Source organism: Crinia signifera, chromosome 6, assembly GCF_055691185.1.
Source record: "Crinia signifera chromosome 6, ASM5569118v1, whole genome shotgun sequence".
Taxonomy (NCBI): domain Eukaryota; kingdom Metazoa; phylum Chordata; class Amphibia; order Anura; family Myobatrachidae; genus Crinia; species Crinia signifera.
Window position 1 is genome coordinate 43,579,570 of NC_139222.1, and position 19,972 is coordinate 43,599,541.

General features: G+C 46.0%; 1 protein-coding gene across 1 annotated transcript; it reads left to right on the forward strand.

Moving 5' to 3' along the window:
- Positions 1-3,130: 3,130 nt before the first annotated feature.
- Positions 3,131-11,371, forward strand: LOC146007598 (uncharacterized). Its single transcript, XM_083146073.1, has 3 exons — positions 3,131-3,243; positions 5,326-5,812; positions 8,044-11,371. Exons 1-3 carry the CDS (start codon positions 3,223-3,225, stop codon positions 9,597-9,599), a joined length of 2,064 nt encoding a protein of 687 aa, XP_083002199.1. The 5' UTR covers positions 3,131-3,222; the 3' UTR covers positions 9,600-11,371.
- Positions 11,372-19,972: the final 8,601 nt, after the last annotated feature.

Here is a 19,972-nt window from a genome sequence, read left to right on the forward strand (position 1 = left end):
CAGGCTATCTCAGAGCTTGAATTTTACTAATTTCAAGGGGGAAATCAATATGCAGAGATAAGTTAGATGTTATTAAGTGTGACACATTTTACTGATGTTTATTCGGGATTTATACACCCATCTAACCTATGTCACATAATATACATTTTAAATCAGAACATGCAGTCTAAGGACGAGCTCTGAGCCCTCGACACGTGTTTCACCTAATTCACCAAGTCTTGAAAAAGCCTTAATTAGGTAAAACACGTGTCGAGTTCTCAGAGCTCGTCCTTAGACTGCATGTTATGATTTAAAATGTATATTATGTGACATAGGGTAGATGTGTGTGTATAAGAGGGGAATAGCGCTACTATCCACCTAAATAGGAGGCAGCTATCGAATCCTCTACCAATTCAAGATTGTATATTAGACAGAGATAGATATATAAAAGGGCATCCACTATCGCAGGTGTTAAGCCAGGAAATTACAGCAGAGTTCCTACTGCCGGTCCAGGTAGAGGATCTCTGCACTGGTATATATCTGAAATAGACCATTGAATGCAATGTGGCAACCCGATATATAAAAAATAACAAAACTTTATAACAAAGCCTGACACATGGGAGCTAATATTAATATATAGCTCAGACTCAGAATTTACCATTGCTGTAATCCCATATAATTTTTTTATAGTAAAATAGAGACCCTACTGTTGGTCCAGGCAGAGGATCTCTTGTACATGCATATATAAACATACACCAAGTGTATATGCAATGATTATGCAATATAATCAAAATAACACACGAACCTAAGATGTACACGGTATGATTAAGAGTAATACAACTCAAGATATAAATCCCGAATAAACATCAGTAAAATGTGTCATGCTTAACAACATCTAACCTATCTCTGCATATTGATTTCCCCCTTGAAATTAGTAAAAGTCCAAGCTCTGAGATAGCCTGAGGGTATTACTGTAAAAGCAATCAAATACACACATCTCCCTAGAGATTGTATACTGGACTGTGTGCCAATAAATGGAAACAAATAAATTATAAAAGAAACAACCCTGTATAAATCTCTCAGAAACACATCAGTTGAGACCAGACTGGGCTGAACACCAAATAAAGGCAACAATTAAATAAACAGACCCAGGGAACCTCCTTAGAACATATAATTAAATACATTGTAGCAAGAGACAAGCTCTGATATTTTAATTACTATTTTCACTATACACTCTTTCATTTCTTGTAGGTCTGTGATATGTTATATGTGATTTTAACCTCTTATTTCACCTAGCAACAATTATTTCCCTTTGTTTCTATAAAAGAAAACAGTACAAAGGGGTATTTTTAATAAATACCTTTATTAAAAGTTACATTTTATTATTTTTCATCCAAATTAAGGGGGTTATTCTAGTTCATTCTTTCTGACAAAATCCTTCTTAGATGGACAAAACCATGTGCACTGCGGGTGGGGCAGATGTAACTTATGCAGAGAGAATTAGATTTGGGTGGAGTTTTTCTTCAAAGTGAGATCTATATTGCAGTGTAAAAATAAAGCAGCCAGTATTTTCCCTGCACAGAAACAAAATAACTCACCCAAATCTAATTCTATCTGCACATGTTACATCTGCCCCCCCTGCAGTGCACATGGTTTTGTCCATCTAAGAAGGATTTTGTCAGAAAGAATGAACTAGAATAAACCCCTCAATCACCATCATAATAAAGTGTGCATTCAACTAGTGCAACCACTTCGTGCAATTCTTTTTGCTTTTCTTTTTCTTGTATAGTTAGAGTTGCCCTGAATAGCACCCCCGCAGACAAATCAAATTAGTGGGAAATAGGTCTGAAAAAAATTCACAAAAAAAGACCTTTAATCTGAAGTGTGCAGACTTATACCTTTCCTGTCCTTTCCGTCTTAACAAAAATTTCATACAGTAGTAAAGAAGACATCTTGTGAGTGTAAGACACCCAGTAGCCATCCCCTGTGTCAGGAGGACTGAGCAGGACCCAGAGCCCCATCACAGTGCTTCCACCTCACTCACTGGTACATGAGAGGCACAATGACCAGAAGATCCTAGAACTTACACACAAGATCATTCAGCTGCTGACTGGAGAGGTAACTGCTGGGAATGGGACATTATACAGTAACGCATGGCGATGTGACTGCTGGGAAAACACGTTATACAGTAACACAGAGTGATGTGACTGCTGGGAAAACAAGTTATACAGTAACTCCAGGGGATGTGACCGGATAGGTGACCGAATGAAATGAAAAGTTATACAGTAACACTGGGAGATGTGACTGCAGGGAATGTGACGTTATAAAATATTACTGGGGGATGTGAACGGAGAGGGGACTGCTGGGAATGGGATGTTATACAGTAACATCTGGGGATGTGGCCGCTGGGAATGAGATGTTATACAGTAACACCGGGGGATGTAACTGCTGGGAATGTGGAGTTATACAGTTTCACCGGGGATGTGACCAGAGAGGTGACCGCTGGGAATGGGATATTATACAGTAACACTGAGGGATGTGAATGGAGAGGGGACTGGGAATATGGCGTTATGCAGTAACAAAGGGGGATGTGGCCGCTGGGAATGTGGCATTATACAGTATCACCGCGGGAATTTGTGGCTACTGGGAATGGGACATTATACAGTAAAATAGAAACATAGAATTTGATGGCAGATAAGAACCACTTAGCCCATCTAGTCTGCCCCTTTTTTAAACATGTTACTTCAAACCATATTTGATCCTTATTTTTTTGTGAAGATATCAATATGCCTATCCCAAGCATGTTTAAATTGTACTACTGGATTTGCCTCTACCACCTCTGATGGGAGGCTATTCCACTTATCTACTACTCTTTCAGTGAAGTAATTCTTCTTCAAGTTTCCCCTGAATCTTCCTCCCTCTAGTTTCAGTGCATGTCCTCTTGTTCTGCTGCTCCTCTTCCTGTGAAGAATGTCTCCCACCTGTAACTTGTTAAAGCCCTTGATATATTTGAAAGTTTCTATCATGTCCCCCTTTCCTTCTCTGCTCCAAATTATACATATTAAGATCTTTTAGTCTTTCCTGGTACATTTTGTGATGTAGGCCATGCACCATTTTAGTTGCCCTTCTTTTATCCCCCCCCACTAACACCAGGGGATGCGACTGGAGAGGTGACCGCTGGGAATAAGATATTTTACAGTAACACCGGGGGATGTGACTGGATAGGTGACCGCTGGGAATGAGATGTTATACAGTAACACCAGGGTATGTGATCGCTGGGAATGTGTCATTATACAGTAACATCGGGGGATATGTCCGGAGAGGTGACTGCTGGGAATGGGACATTATACAGTAACACCGGGAGATCACTTTTTACAGCCCTATGTTGTTCAGCTGAGGTCCTACATCAGAGACACCACAGATCTTCTGTCCAAAATTCAACACATCACCTGGAAAGCTAATGATGCCTTTTTGACTCTAGTATACAGTACACCAACATTCCACATGATTTTGGGATGTCAGGTGATCAATAGAAGACTCTTAAAGGATGAGGACCTTAGCTGCACACATAGGGATTTTCTTATTGATTCTATTATGTTTCTACTTTCCCATAATTATTTTTTGTTTTTTGACATGTATTATCTTCAGGAGAAGAGGATGGCCATGGGGACCAACCTATACATGGGTGAGGTAGAAGACACCCATGTGTGGGGCTGGGAGGGGAACCTGGTCTTCTATGGCAGTTATATAGATGACCTATTTATTATTTGGGATGGGGATTTGCACTCATCTTAATGATAATTTAGCCAGCCCCTCTCACACAGCGCCGGTAACTGCCAGATCCCATGCGCTTGTGGCTGCCGAAGGAGAGGCGATCATGCGGGCGCCAGCGGAGAATCACTCCACCTGCCTGAGACACATTCGCGTCTCATACGCTTGTGCGTCTCAGTAATTCTTGTGGCAGGGTAGGGCAACCTTGCCCGTGTCCACTTCAGGGAGACGGTCAGGGTTAGTGGTTCGGAAGCGCGTGCGTCTTGTGCACAAAGGGGGAGTTAGGGCGCAAGTGCGTCTCATGCACAATAAGGGATGCATTTGCCAGTGCTCCATGTTACATACTGGCAAATGCCTCCATTTCAAACCCCCCCTATCCACTCTCCAGGTCGCATCCAGCTGACCTGTTCGTACCCCCACTATCCACGTCGGCGTGGAGTTGATTTTATAGTCCCGTGTAAAGTGTAAACGAGCCCAAAGCGTATCGAGCGCAGATGAATACACGTTAAGTAATCAGTGTCCCCTCGTGGGACAATTTATAAAAACAACTCCATGCCAACGTGGATAGTGGGGGTATGAACAAGTCGGGTGGATGCGTACCACGTCCCCTTGGCGGGGCTCACTGTGCTCGCCACGCATCGGGCTGACGTGGATAGTGGGGGTGTTTCAGGAACACATTCACACCTATCATGTCAGGCAGGTTTAAAATGGTCAATGATTCCCACACAATGTAATAAGCACTGACACTCCAGGGTATGTGACTGACTACGCTAACTGCGTAACGCTGACTGTCTACACTAACTGTGTAAGCTCCAGTTAGGCGCGAACATACACACATTCGCAGACACAAGCCGACTACACTGGCTGCGGGAACACGACGCTGATGCTGACAGGGGCGCTGACTGCGGGAACATGACCATACCGCTGCCTGTGCTGGGGGCCGTCCGCCTCCTTCCTCCATCTCACCCCTCTTCTGGCTGCAGTCCTCTGGGCCGATGGGGTGGGGCAACATCCTGCCATTGCCGCTGGGGGGGGGGGGGCGCTGCCTTGTGTGCCGGGGCATGCAGCCACACCTGGGACCTCTTCCAGATCTTGCTCCGGGGCCTCCTCCGACCTCCCCTCCTGCTGCTCTCTCTGTATAATTTCTCCGGATCTCTAGGGGGCCGGGGATGGGGGGCTCCGTGGGATGGAAGTCGGGAGCACCGCAAAAGTGCCACTATCCCCGGCCTCCACCGTTCCTAATCCATTTATCTTTAAACAGCCAGCACAGGTACACTTCTGTTTTTTCTTGTTAATCCGGGAGATGTGACCGGAGAGGTGACCGCTGGGAATGAAACATTATACAGTGACAACTGGGGATGTGACCGGAGAGGTGACTGCTGGGAATTGGACGCTATACAGTTACACCGGGGGATGTGACTGGAGAGGTGACTGCTGGGAATGGAACATTATACAGTAACACTGGACATTTGTCTGGGTGATGACTTCATTATTGTATGTGTCATGTACCTATAAGATGTCAGGGTGTCACTGTCTATCTCTCTATTGATAAGTTATGATTTTGTGGTTATTTAGGGTGAGCACCTATCTAATATGAAGGCAGAAGATACAGAGGGAGAAGAAGAGACTTATGTGACTGATATGAAAGCAGAAGATACAGAGGGAGAAGAGGAGACGTATGTGACTGATATAAAGGCAGAAGGTACAGAGGGAGAAGAAACATATGTGACTGATATGAAGGCAGAAGATACAGAGGGAGAAGAGGAGACGTATGTGACTGATATAAAGGCAGAAGATACAGAGGGAGAAGAGGAGATGTATGTGACTTATATAAAGGCAGAAGGTACAGAGGGAGAAGAGATGTGTGTGACTGATATGAAGGCAGAAGATATCAAGGAAGAAGAAGAGACGCATATCACTGATATAAATGCAGAAGATATAAAGGAAGAAGAGACATCTGTGAATGATATGAAGGCAGAAGATACAGAGGGGGGAGAAGAGACATATGTAAAGCATAATCAGCAGTGTAAGGAGGAGGAAACCCCTACAAATATCAGTACAGGTGAGTAATAAGCAATTATCACAGAATTGTCTCTCTATGTACAATTTTTACAGAGTGTTTAAATTAAATATAACCAGTGTGTTATGTGGGTGGAGTTTGCATATTCTCCCAGTTTTGAGTGAATTTATGTTATTAATTGTCCCAAAGCACCTGTGTTTGTGTTAAGGTGCCCATACATGGTACAGTTATTGTATACAATATCGCATCTCATCGCATAGGTTTTGCAATGCAATGAGATGAGATCTAGTACAAAAAGTATGTGCAGCACATACTTTTTGATGTGTGACGGGAGCGTGCATCTCATCACACAGAACAATTGTACCCTGTATGCGCACCTTAAGACCGTAAGCTGTGTAAGGTTTTTCCTCCTCATATCATGTCATTGTGTGTTACCAGCCCAGAGATCTGACCAGTCTCCCCCAGCACTTCTGGAGTATCTCATCCATCAGCCCCTATTATACTCCTGCTCTCCCCTCACATCATGTTACTGTGTGTTACCAGCCCAGAGATCTGACCAGTCTCCCCCAGCACTTCTGGTGTATCTCATCCATCAGCCCCTATTATACTCCTGCTCTCCCCTCACATCATGTTACTGTGTGTTACCAGCCCAGAGATCTGACCAGTCTCCCCCAGCACTTCTGGTGTATCTCATCCATCAGCCCCTATTATACTCCTGCTCTCCCCTCACATCATGTCACTGTGTGCTACCAGCCCAGAGATCTGACCAGTCTCCCCCAGCACTTCTGGTGTATCTCATCCATCAGCCCCTATTATACTCCTGCTCTCCCCTCACATCATGTTACTGTGTGTTACCAGCCCAGAGATCTGACCAGTCTCCCCCAGCACTTCTGGTTTATCTCATCCATCAGCCCCTATTATATTCCTGCTCTCCCCTCACATCATGTCACTGTGTGTTACCAGCCCAGAGATCTGACCAGTCTCCCCCAGTACTTCTGGTGTATCTCATCCATCAGCCCCTATTATACTCCTGCTCTCCCCTCACATCATGTTACTGTGTGTTACCAGCCCAGAGATCTGACCAGTCTCCCCCAGCACTTCTGGTTTATCTCATCCATCAGCCCCTATTATACTCCTGCTCTCCTCCTCACATCATGTCACTGTGTGTTACCAGCCTAGAGATCTGACCAGTCTCCCCCAGCACTTCTGGTGTATCTCATCCATCAGCCCCTATTATACTCCTGCTCTCCCCTCACATCATGTCACTGTGTGTTACCAGCCTAGAGATCTGACCAGTCTCCCCCAGCACTTCTGGTGTATCTCATCCATCAGCCCCTATTATACTCCTGCTCTCCCCTCACATCATGTTACTGTGTGTTACCAGCCCAGAGATCTGACCAGTCTCCCCCAGCACTTCTGGTGTATCTCATCCATCAGCCCCTATTATACTCCTGCTCTCCCCTCACATCATGTTACTGTGTGTTACCAGCCCAGAGATCTGACCAGTCTCCCCCAGCACTTCTGGTTTATCTCATCCATCAGCCCCTATTATACTCCTGCTCTCCTCCTCACATCATGTCACTGTGTGTTATCCCTCATATTACTTGAACCCTTGCATGGCTTATCTCACACAGTGTATCCTTCATAGTGCACATAACATGGCTGCGTCACCTGATACACCCATGGATGAGATGAAACATACAAGGACCTGTTGGTTATGCAGGGCCCCTACTCCTAGCATTAGGATGCTGAAACCATCCATTCTGTATTGTGTCTTTTGGGGGAAACTATTCCACCCAGGATAATCCTACACAGTTTGCCCAACATGGCTGCCGTGTCTGGTGCCAATGGTGAGTGGAATATGCGACCCATGGACGTTATTACTCAAACTATCTGAATCAACCATGTGTTATGCGCTCCATGTTTTCTTTATTGTTTACTTGTGTATTACTGTATTACTCAATGTTATATACTATGTGCTTTTTATGCCTGTAAAGCTCCTTGAGTCCTGATGGAGAATATATATAATAAGATGTATTATTAATAATATGTGAGAAATGTATAGCAGCGTCACACTGCTGCACAAGAGGATATTGGGATCATGTTCTGAGTCCAGAGCGGGAACATCTCCTGTGGGACAGTGTATATCTAGCTGTAGTCGCTGGGTTTGGGAGATGAGAACGTTTTTACCTGCAGCTGAATTTAGCCATTTGTTGGTAATTTGGGGACTTCACAGGGAAATGTTACTATTGACATATTTATTATATTCCCAGCAGATGGATGTAACAGAAGGAATATCTCAGCGACACCTATCTTATCTCCAGGTGGTAAATTAGAAGATATCACACAAGGTTCTCCAGGACAAAACCCCAACACCCCAATTATACACCCAGTACCTCACTGTGCAGATATCTCATGTAATCCCTCAAATCATGCCCAGTGTTACACCTATTGTATTGTTACACCTATTACAGTAGGTAAAGTATATACCTGCTCTATAGATGTTCAACATAACACAAAACTAAATGATCAACCAACTAAGCCGGGAGAGAAACATTCATGTTCTGAGTGCGGGAAATGTTGTATATCTAAATCAGATCTCGTTACACATCAGAGAAGTCACACAGGTGAGAAGCCATTTCCATGCTCTGAGTGTGGGAAATGTTTTACACGGAAATCAAGTCTTGTTATACATGAGAGAAGTCACACAGGTGCGAAACCATTTACATGCTCTGTGTGTGGGAAATGTTTTACAAATAAATCAAATCTTGTTACACATCAGAAACATCACACAGGGGCAAATCTATTTCCATGCTCTAGGTGTGGGAAATGTTTTACCCGGAAATCAACTCTTGTTATACATGAGAGAAGCCACACAGGTGAGAAACCATTTACATGCTCTGTGTGTGGGAAGCATTTCATACTCAAATCACATCTTCTTTTACATCAGAGAAGTCACACAGGTGAGAAGCCATTTCCATGCTCTGAGTGTGGGACATGTTTTACACGGAAATCAAGTCTTGTTATACATCAGAGAAGTCACACAGGTGAGAAACCATTTCCATGCTCTGTGTGTGGGAAATGTTTTACACGGAAATCAAGTCTTGTTAGACATCAGAGAAGTCACACAGGTGAGAAACCATTTACATGCTCTGAGTGTGGGAAATGTTTCATATGCAAATCACATCTTCTTGTACACCAGAGGGATCACACAGGTGAGAAACCATTTCCATGCTCTGTGTGTGGGAAATGTTTCATATGCAAATCACATCTTCGTGTACATCAGCGATATCACACAGGTGAGAAACCATATTCATGCACTGAGTGTGGGAAATGTTTTACCTGCAACTCAGATCTTGTTACACATCAGAGATATCACACAGGTGAGAAGCCATTTTCATGCTCTGAGTGTGGTAAATGTTTTACAACAAAATCAAATCTAGTTATACATCAGAGACATCACACAGGGGAGAAGCTATTTCCATGCTCTGAGTGTGGGGCACGTTTTACACAGAAATCACGTCTGGTTAGACATCAGATGAGTCACACAGGTGTGAAACCGTTTACATGCTCTGAATGTGGTAAGTGTTTTACAACTAAATCAGATCTTGTTAGACATCAGAGATGTCACACAGGTGAGAAGCCATTTCTATGCTCTGAATGTGGGAAATGTTTTACACAGAAAACAGATCTTGTTATGCATCAGAGGTATCACACAGGTGAGAGGCCATATTTATGTTCTGAGTGTGGGAAATGTTTTACTTGCAAACCACTGCTTGCTAAACATCAGAAATGTCACACAGGGGAGAACCCACTTTCTTGTTCATAATGTTTAAAAACTTTACACGGAAGCCTTATCTTTTTAAACATCAGGAAATAACAGCAATGAAACAGTTGGTGATTATGAAGTATATAAACTTGTTATAGTTACATTACCATCCAGATACAGTTATAATGGATTAAATCAATAAAAGACTGGAATTTATTTAATTAGATGCCAGCATCACTATACACTAAGAACACCACATTATCACAATCCTCCCAAAAAAATGTATAATCAATATACAGAACACCACCATCCCAGATAAGGAAGATGACCATACCTTACACAAGACTCTGCTAACACTCTGTTGCATGCACCCATCATCTCCCACATTAGTTATTACAATAGTCTCCTTACTGGTCTTCCCCAATACAGACTCTCTCCACTACAATCCATCATGAGACTGATCTTCGTCTCCAGATCCACTCTGTCAGTCCCCCCATTAGTTAAACGTGGTCTACTGTAGTCAACATGAAATATATTTACTTACACACAAGGCCATAAACCTGACTACACCAATGTACATCTCTTCTCTATCGCATAATCTCTCCAACTGACCTCTCTGCTGTGCACAAAATCTACATCTCTCATTCACGTGCATTATTCGCTCCCTTTCATGTTTGCAGGACTTACTTCAGGTTGCAGCCGCTCTATGAAATCCTCTCCCACACACCATAAGACTCTCCTCCCTTCTCCAATCCTTCAGGTGTTTCCTTAGTACTCAACCTCTTTAGGCAGCTTATCAAATTCCTGCACCACCCAAATAACCTTCATATACCTTTCCTATCCAATCTTCCACTTTCTATTATCCTGACCCCCGGCCAACATTGCTGGGTCACTGTATCATACAGCTCGCCAGGAGCCTCTGCAATCTGGTGACTGTTGTGCAAAACACCTGTCCCTGTGTATCACATTCCTATTTCCCTATAGAGTGTAAGCCTGCGAGCAGGGCCCTCCTACCACTGTGACTGTCTGTAAATACCCAGTTTGTTTTATCACTGTTTCCAATTACAAAGAGCAAGTTTATATAAGAAACCATAATAAATAAACAATAAAACAAGGTGGAAATTCAATAATGAAGCAAATAAATAATTAAGGTTAAAGAATGTCAGGGATGTGTGCAGGGGCGTAACTAACAAAAGCGAAGGGGATGTCAGCCTCTGGACTCTAAGCCCTAAAGGGGCACCTGTATGTACAGTGTTACCTGTGTGGTTATCAACAGGATTAAAATGTAGCCTCTGCTCTTCCAATGGAGCTCTGTTGAGCGTCTGTATAATTACTTGAGCCTGCTAACACCTGCAATGGGGGACAGCCGGACTGGTACCACTCAGCTGGTGCTGAAGCAAAGGTGATGCAGCTGCTTCTGGACTGTGAGGTGGGCCCCGGTGGTGAACACTGATTCTGAATGTTTGGGAGTCTGACCTTGACCCACCAGCCATCACACCAAGCAGCTGGATCCCTGCCTATTCACCGTGGACTCTGGTACACGACTGCAGATTATCGCAGCTATTCTTACTGAAATATTACTAGGTAATGCTATTCAGAACAAGACTGCACATTATTGCAGCTAGTTCTACTGAAATATAACTTGGTACTTTTGATCAACTACTTTGCTCATTGATGTGTGTGTTTATAGCAGAGCAGTGATTACATAGCATAAATAAAACTGTAAAAAGCTCTGACATTGCTTGTAAATCTGTGCTGTTAAGATGTTAGAACTATAGTGATCAAGTTACTGACCTTACATTTGTTAGATGTGATTAACACCAATCTTGCTGGAGAGGGGGTGGTTTGCTGGTTGGGTAGTAATCAGGATGGAAACATGTTTGTGTAGCCTTTTTTATACAGTATAGGAGTGGACACCAGTCCTTTAGGACTCTAGAGGGCGTAGTCTATGAATGGTCTTGTTAGAAAGGGTACGCTTAAAATCTAAAGCAGCATTATACAGGCATTGAACCAAAGGTAAACAGAAGGCAAACAACAAACCAACATTACTAGACTAGGACTGCATTAAAAGCACAAAAATCAGGCTCATTTTTTTCCCTCTCCTCAACTCTGCCATGAGAATACCTGGACCAGGCACACCACCCCTATGGCTGAGAACACCAGGACTGTTCCCATGGTGAGCTTGGGGCTGTGGGGGGAGAGCACCAGGGTCAGCTTCAGTCAGGAACACCCTAAACCCACCCCCAATGATGTACTTCTGCCACACCATGTGCTATTCCTTATTGTGTACCTCCACTGATCCCCAGCAGTAACCTATGCAGTGCACCACAGCTTGTTGCCTTGGATGGTTCCTCTGTGGGCAGTATGTCCATCACGTGGATGTTTCCATACACTGTATATCATACTACTTTCCCATATGTGCATTGGGTCCTTATATGGCTCACCTCCCACAGTGGAACCTTCGTAAAGCGCCCAACATGGCTGCCTCATCTGGTACACTTGTGGATGGGATGAAAAATACATGGACCTGAGTGTCTTGCTGGGATACTGCTTTATGATGCAATCACACTATTTTGTGTCATTTCTTCACACTATTTTGTGTCACACTATTTTGTGTAATGTATTCCACCCAGAGTAATCCTACGCAGTGCGCCTAAGATGGCTGCCTCACCTGGTACCTTGTTAGGGTGGATTACACAACTCGTGGAAGTTATTAACCAAAATGCTTGCACCAACACCACATTGTGCCTACTGTGCTCTCAAGGCTTTCTTTTATGTTTGTATGACTTACAGTATCTATTGCTGTACTACCCAAATCCTATGTATTTTGTTCATTGTTTTGATGTCTGTAAAGCGCCTTGAGTCCTGATGGAGAAAGTGTGCTATATAGAAACTTAATTACTTACGTTAATCCCTTTTTTTGTATTTATGTATCACAAGGGGTAAAACAATACTTTAAATCACTGGTTCTCAAAGACCCCAAACAGCACACACACACACACACACCCCTTCGCTCCGGCGTTAGTATGCCGGAGCTCCCCTCGGGGATGTTTTGCGGCGGCTTGGGAGGACTCGGGTGTCTGAACTCTCCAGAGCCGCCCCAAACATCCCCGAGCCTGCCACCTACGTAACAACAGTATGGTGATTGGCGGCGGGGGAGCTCCGGCCTACGCCGGAGCGGGGGGATCAACAGGAGGTTTGGGGGGGGGACCCCTAAAGGTAGTGCGTCAGTGGTGCTCCAATGGAGGCACCACTGGCGCCCACCTACTACATAGTGGTATGCCCAGAAATTTCCAGGTATACTACTCAAGTGGTTAAATCAATGGTGTTTTTGGTGTGAAATGAAGTGAAGCAATATCCTCTTGTGGGTGGTCAACCAGATCCCACCTTGCGAATGGTGGTACGCCGGTCCACCATTCGCAAGGCACATGCGTTTGCATTGGCTGCGAATGGATCTTTTACATAAACATCCTTTCACAGCCTGTGGAGGAACGCCCACATCATTCCATGGTCGAATGATGTGGAACGTGCACGCAGATCTACGGTTGCTCAGAGCAACCTTAGCTCTGCGTGCACATTCTGAGGGAAGCTGCCTGGCCCCACCCCCCGTGTCATTCCGCCATTAGCATAAAGATGGGCAGCGTTCTTATAGGAATGGCCATGAAATGCTAGGTGTTCCCATATGCTAATGAGCCACCTCCGCTCGCAAGTTTGTTCGCTGTGGCCGCACGCACCCAGCACATGCACAGAAATGCGCATGCGTACATAGAAAACATCATCCCCGTGCGAATGGACGATAATAAGGTTGCGTGTGTAGAATCTCCCAACAAAACAGTGGTACAATGTATATGCAAAAACACTAAAATATTTTAAGTAATAATCAAGAATGTGAAAACAGTCTTCAAATCAAGTTGAAAGAAGTTGTAACAATGGGCATACCTAATGCATGGTAAGTGCCCGAGAGTAAACAGACGCCACAGGCACCCTCCTGCTTTGCTGGATATTTAACACACGCCAGCAACAGTCTGTTTATTATGCGATGACCCTTTAAGGCTACAAGCAAAATGCATAACCAGAGAAGAGGGGAACAACACAAACTTGCAGTTTAAACAATGATATCTCACCCACTCAAACGGTACCATGTTCTGTTGAGATGGGTCCTTGCTTTCATCCTCCACCAATTGTGACAAGGATCACAAACTCAGGGTCTTAAGGCCCCCATACATCGGGGCGATTTGGTCCGATTTCGGCTGATTGAGACCAATCGGCCTGTTAAATCGGACCAAATTGCCTCTTCCTGACATGCCGTCGGGTCTGATGCGCGGTCCCATGCACATAGGACCCGACCAGGTGGTCGGACCGGCAGGCCATCGGACCACCCGTTCCTCCAGGCGGCGAGGCGGGCGGGAAGCAGGGACGTATGCGATCCATCACAACGGATCTCGTGTCCCTGCCATCCGTACACTGCTGCGAGACATCGCAGGCAGTGTATGGGCACCTTAAGGTGATGACTTGGTAGTATGCCGTACTTGCTGATGACAATAAACTATTTGACATTCATGTGTAGTTTGTATCACAGGCAGTAGCATACAGGCAGGGCCAGTGCAAGGCACCAGAGCGCCCCAGGCAAGTCAGGGTGGGGGCGCCCCGGTGTCTGCCACCCGGGTACCTGTCCTGCGGCGCTGTAAAGCTGGCGGCGGCAGCGGGGGGTCCCTGCAGTCAATAAGAAATAACGAGCGCTATCCGCCGGGCAATGCTATGTGGAAGCGCTTCTGTTTTGGAAACACTGGCCGCACGGCGCACGCTGATTGGCTGAATCTCAGCCAATCAGCGTGCGGCCAGTGTTTCCAAAACAGAAGCGCTTCCGCATAGCATTGCCCGGCGGATAGCGCTCGTTATTTCTTATTGACTGCAGGGACCCCCTGCTGCCGCCGCCAGCTTTTACGCACATATACGCCGCAGGACAGGTACCCGGGCGGCAAGGGGGGGGGGGCGAAATACCGCCCTCCAGTGGCCGGCGCCCTAGGCAAATGCCTAGATTTGCCTAGTGGTGGCGCCAGCCCTGCATACAGGCATAGCAGACTTCTAACAAGCTTCAAAGGTCCCTAATCTAATCCATCCCCTCGGGTAGATAGTCCACCATTGAAAGACAGTCTTAATGGGAATTAAATCCGGTCCTGCTGATTACACCTGGGCTTCTGCTACTGTTACTGCTAACAAAACCTGGTCTGGATCCTCCACATTACCTTCATGTGGGGGAATGCTGACCCTGCCACAATGTGTGTGTATATGTATATATATTTATTTATTAATAGTTTCTTATATAGCGCACACATATTCCGCAGCGCTTTACAGAGAATAGTTGAACATTCACATCAGTCCCTGCCCCAGTGGAGCTTACAATCTATATTTCCTACCACATGTACACGCACACACAGACATTCTAGGGTTAATTTTTTTTGGAAGCCAAATAACCTATCTGTATATTTTTGGGATTGTGGGAGGAAACCAGAGTACCCGGAGTAAACCCACACAAGTACGGGGAGAATATACAAACTCTGCACAGTTAGAGCCATGGTGAGGATCGAACCCATGACCTCAGCGCTGTGAGGCAGTAATGCTAACCATTACACCGTCCGTGCTGATAGATAAATATACACACACATACACAGTTTATAGACTTGTTTATAGTAAGTGAATCATTAGGTGAAAGCATACCTCCCAACATGACCCTTTCAAGGAGGAACACAATGCTCAGTTTCTAAACTTCTTAATTTATGATTGGCGTCACCTTTGTTGAACAGGTTAAGTGATATGAAAGGTGTTCACCACAGGCGATAGCAATCATTAATTATAAGGGAAGTCCAGAAACAGAGGAGAGGGTCATGTTGGGAGGGATTCAGTACTGAATCCCGGCTGTCGGGATCCCGGCGTTCAGAATCCTGACGCCAGAATCCCGACAGCTGAAATGCCGACAAGGGGGGGACGTGGATCGCCCCCCCCCCCCCCCCCCCCTTGCGGGCTCGCCACGCTCGCCACGCACACTAATTTGTTCTCCCTCCAGGGGTGTCGTGGACACCCACGGAGGGAGAATGTGTCGGGATTTCGGCGGTCGGGATTCTGAACGCCGGGATCCCGACCGCCGGGATTTTAACTGCATCCCTGTTGGGAGGTATGTTGAAAATAAAGCAATGAGGTGTTGTTTGGGAAATGTCTCCACGTACCTCACTTACCAAATACAGTGTGTACATAACTATATTAAGGTATTGTTACATTTGGGCATACCCCCACTCACGATAGTTTGTAGATTTTTCAAACCTATAAAGGTTCCTTTTGTGAGACTTAAGGTGCCCATAGACAATGCCCATATCCATAAAATAGCAGGTACCGGCCGATACCAAACATACACAAAAAATAGTGTAGTCAGTCAAAATGTGTGTAAGTGCTCCTGGTCCCTCACTCTGAGGTAAAACAGGACCAGTGATGGATGCTGCCCAGAGTGCTCCCAGTGTTTCTGGTTTCAGTGGTGACAGCAGCATGGCACGACTAGGGTGGCCAATCCCAGGATCGGCCCCTAAAACACCGGGATTTCAATCCCAGGATTGGAGTTTCTAATCCCGGTATTTCGGAAGTCTAATTCCAGGCAGCGTCTGAGCTTGTGCTCAGACGCTGCCTGGTTTCTCCCATCCTGGGCAGTACGGCTCTGCGCAGCGTGACGTCAGAGGTCACGCTGCGCAGGCCACACAACAGCCTAACAGTCTGACTCCTGTGCGCAGTGCGCACCACGCTGACCTCCCGCCGCCTCAAAGACCGCCCACCCACAGAGGCTGACCCCCGTACCATCGCCCAACGTCCACCTGCCCAGGCTGCATCATCCCACCTACACGCCCAGGCTGCATCCACCCAGCCGCACCGCACCTGTAAGTAAATATGCGGGCGGCCGGGGCGAGTTTTTGCATTAGGGAAGCCGATCCCGGGATTGGGCATTTTTCAATCCCGATTTCCTGGATTGAAAAAATGCCCCGGGATTGGCATCCCTAGGCACGACGTCAGGAGATGTCATTATTTACTCTCCTGACAACAGAGGAGGAGGCGCCGACATTTTATTTTATTGGATCTTATTGCATTTATCGTTCTGCAAATATGAGGTCTTTTTAAAACAATATACATTTTTTTTTTCAATTAATTATGTATTTTTTATTTTTTGTGTATTTTTGGTATCGGCCGGTACCTGTTATTTTACTGATATTGGATGTTATTGTTTGTCAATATACTGTATGTCATTATTGTGTGTATAAATATATATAAAAAAAAATATTTGGAACTTTACACTCAAAACTGGCTTCTTTCTAACTGCCAAAACCAGTGCGCTTTCTTTTTGCTCCTTGTCCGGTTAGAAGTCATTTCATGGTCCCTGACCATCAAATGAGTTCTGTGTGGAACCTCATAAAGGTTTCTATTGTAGTCTAAAAGGAGTAGCATGTCCAATATGCTTTGATGAGTATAAATTCCACTTGTATTTTTTTCCTGAGGCATCAGGTGTAGGGGAATTTATTAATACCAAAGGTCTTATTCCTTTATACTACATATGTGTACACTACTTGTAAAATAGTTTTTTTTAATTTAATAGTTCAAAATACAATTGAGAATGCCCCATACAACCAGGGGAGTCCAAATAAAATACTATTGGACGGAGTTAGGGTTAGGCTAAGGGAAGGAGGGGTTAGGTACTATTGGACGGAGTTAGGGTTAGGCTAAGGGAAGGAGGGGTTAGGTACTATTGGACGGAGTTAGGGTTAGGCTAAGGGAAGGAGGGGTTAGGGAAGGAGGGGTTAGGTACTATTGGACGGAGTTAGGGTTAGGCTAAGGGAAGGAGGGGTTAGGTACTATAGGACGGAGTTAGGGTTAGGCTAAGGGAAGGAGGGGTTAGGTACTATAGGACAGAGTTAGGGTTAGGCTAAGGGAAGGAGGGGTTAGGTACTATTGGACGGAGTTAGGGTTGGGCTAAGGGAAGGAGGGGTTAGGTAATACTGGGTGCAGTTAGTCTGAGGGGAGGAGGGGTTATGCACTAGTGGGGTGAGTTAGGGTTAGACTGTGGGAGGAGGGTTAGGTTCCAGTGGAGGGGGTTAGAGTTAGGTACTAATGGAGAGAGATAGGGTTAGGCTGGAGGAAGAGGGGTTAGGTACTAGTGGTGGAGTCAGCCCCCCTCCCCCCTGTGGAGCAATGCCTGCACGCTGCATCACCTCAGCCAGCACCGTTTCCCCCCCGCACGCACGGAGCGACGGGCGCATCACCCGCCCCCCCGCGCACAGAACGATGGCCGCATCACCCCCCACGGAGCGACGGCTGAGGGAAGGAGGGGTTAGGTAATACTGGGGGGCAGTTATCGTTAGGCTGAGGGGAGCAGTGGTTTGGTATTAGTGGGGGGAGTTAAGGTTTGGCTGTTGAAGGAGGGGGTTAGGTACTAGTGGGGGAGTTAGGGTTAGGCTGTGGGAGGAGGGGGTTAGGTACTAGTGGGAGGAGTTATGGTTAGGTACTAGTGGGGAAATAGTGTTAGGCTGTGGGAGGAGGGGGTTAGGTACTAGTGGGGGGAGTTAGGGTAACACTGAGGGGAGGAAGGGGGGTTAGGTACTGGCAGTCATTAGCCATTTTGGCTACCAGTGCAAACAGGTAAAAATGTGCCCTTGCAGTGCTGCTTACACATATAATGCCCCCTGCAGTGCCACTTACACATATGCCATCTGCAGTGCCACTTACACATATAATGCCACCTGTAATGTCAATTATACATAATGCCCCATTTAGAAAGAACATAATTACAAAACAAATCCATGCCCCCTTCCACAAATTTATGAAAAGCAGGTATGTGAGTGCAGAACAATGGGGCATTCCATACACTACTTCCCCGTACATGTGTAATTACATCCCGCTACATGCTACACTTCCCTACATCCCGCTACACTACACTATATCCCACTGCACTAAACTACATCCCACTACACTACATCACACCCTGCTACACAGTTGTGTAACTAGCACTTTGTGGGCCCCATAGCAAGATCTTGAAAGGGCCCTTCCCCCATTAAAATGCCCCTTATGGGGTGTAGAAGAAAGCTTGAGGGGAATGAGAAACAAAGAGGGTGTTGTGGAAAGAGAGAGAGTAAAAGAAGAGATGGAGTTATGGGCCCTACACACGGAGAGATTTGTGCCAGAGATTCATAATGGCAGATTCAGCATGAGAGATTCAAATTGCTCACAGAAAGTGTTTAGGCGAATATTGTCTCGGTTTCCAAAATATGGGGGACAAAAGAAGTAGGGGTCCCCCGTATTCTGGTAACCAGCACCGGGCTCAAACAGGCATCAGGGTAATGCCACAACCGGGGACGCTTATTATAGGTCCCGCAGCCAAAGCATTACCTCTGTGGCTGGTCAGCCCTGGCCAGGTCCCTGGGGAAGTGGGGACCCCCCAATAAAGGGGTCCCCCCCTCCGGGGCTTCACTGGCCCGGACTGAAGCATGATGCTGCCCCTGGGTGGTGGGCTCCAGGCTGATAATCGATAAAATATCATTGGTGGCCAGTGGCCTTATAAATAAACATTGGTGGTACAGTGTACCACCCTCAAAAAAAGTTTACGCATTAGTGGTAAAAAAAAAACTTACCAACTTCACTGTCCAGCGCAACGCTCTCCCTGCAGCAATGCAGCTTGTGACTGAAGAGGGCGGGCGGGCATGGCGGCTTCAGCACGGCTTCTGGGCGGCTTGCTCCGGCGTCTTCAGTCAATGACAATTGCTCAGATGGCCCTGCTCATCCCCGCGCCACACATGGGATGAGCAGGAGCATCAGTGCGACTGCAGTAAATTTACCGGCGGGTCCAATCTGAATCCTGGGCAGATTCAGAACGGCGGGGGCACGCATGTAAATTTACATGTGTTTTCTGAGTGATTTATAAAAATTGCTCAGAAAATGCCTGAATATCGCCCAGTGTGTGGGGCCCATTAGAGAGGGTGTCAGGGAGAGAAAGGGTGAGAGGAGTGAGAGAGGGTGTCGAAGAGAAAGGGAGTAAGGGAGTGTGTCAGGGAGAGAAAGTGTAAGAGACACGGAGTTAGGGAGGGTGTCAGGGAGAAAGACAGGGATAGAGAGAATGAACGGGCAGGGAGAGAGAGAGTGCCATGTAGCGACTGTCAGAGAGAAGAGGAGGTGAGGAGGGGGAATAAAGGAGGAAGGGGGAGTGGAGAGTAGGGTGAGCAGTGGAGAGGGAGAGAGAGTGGAGGATAGGGAGCAGAGGGGAGGGGGAGGGTAGGAGGAGAAGAGGAGGAGGGGTGTGGAGAGGGGAGGGTTAACTACTACTAGTGGGGGTATGGATCATTAGGTCACCAGCATTATGGTCGACAAGCATTAGGCGGACCCCATTAGGTCGACATGCATTTAGGTCG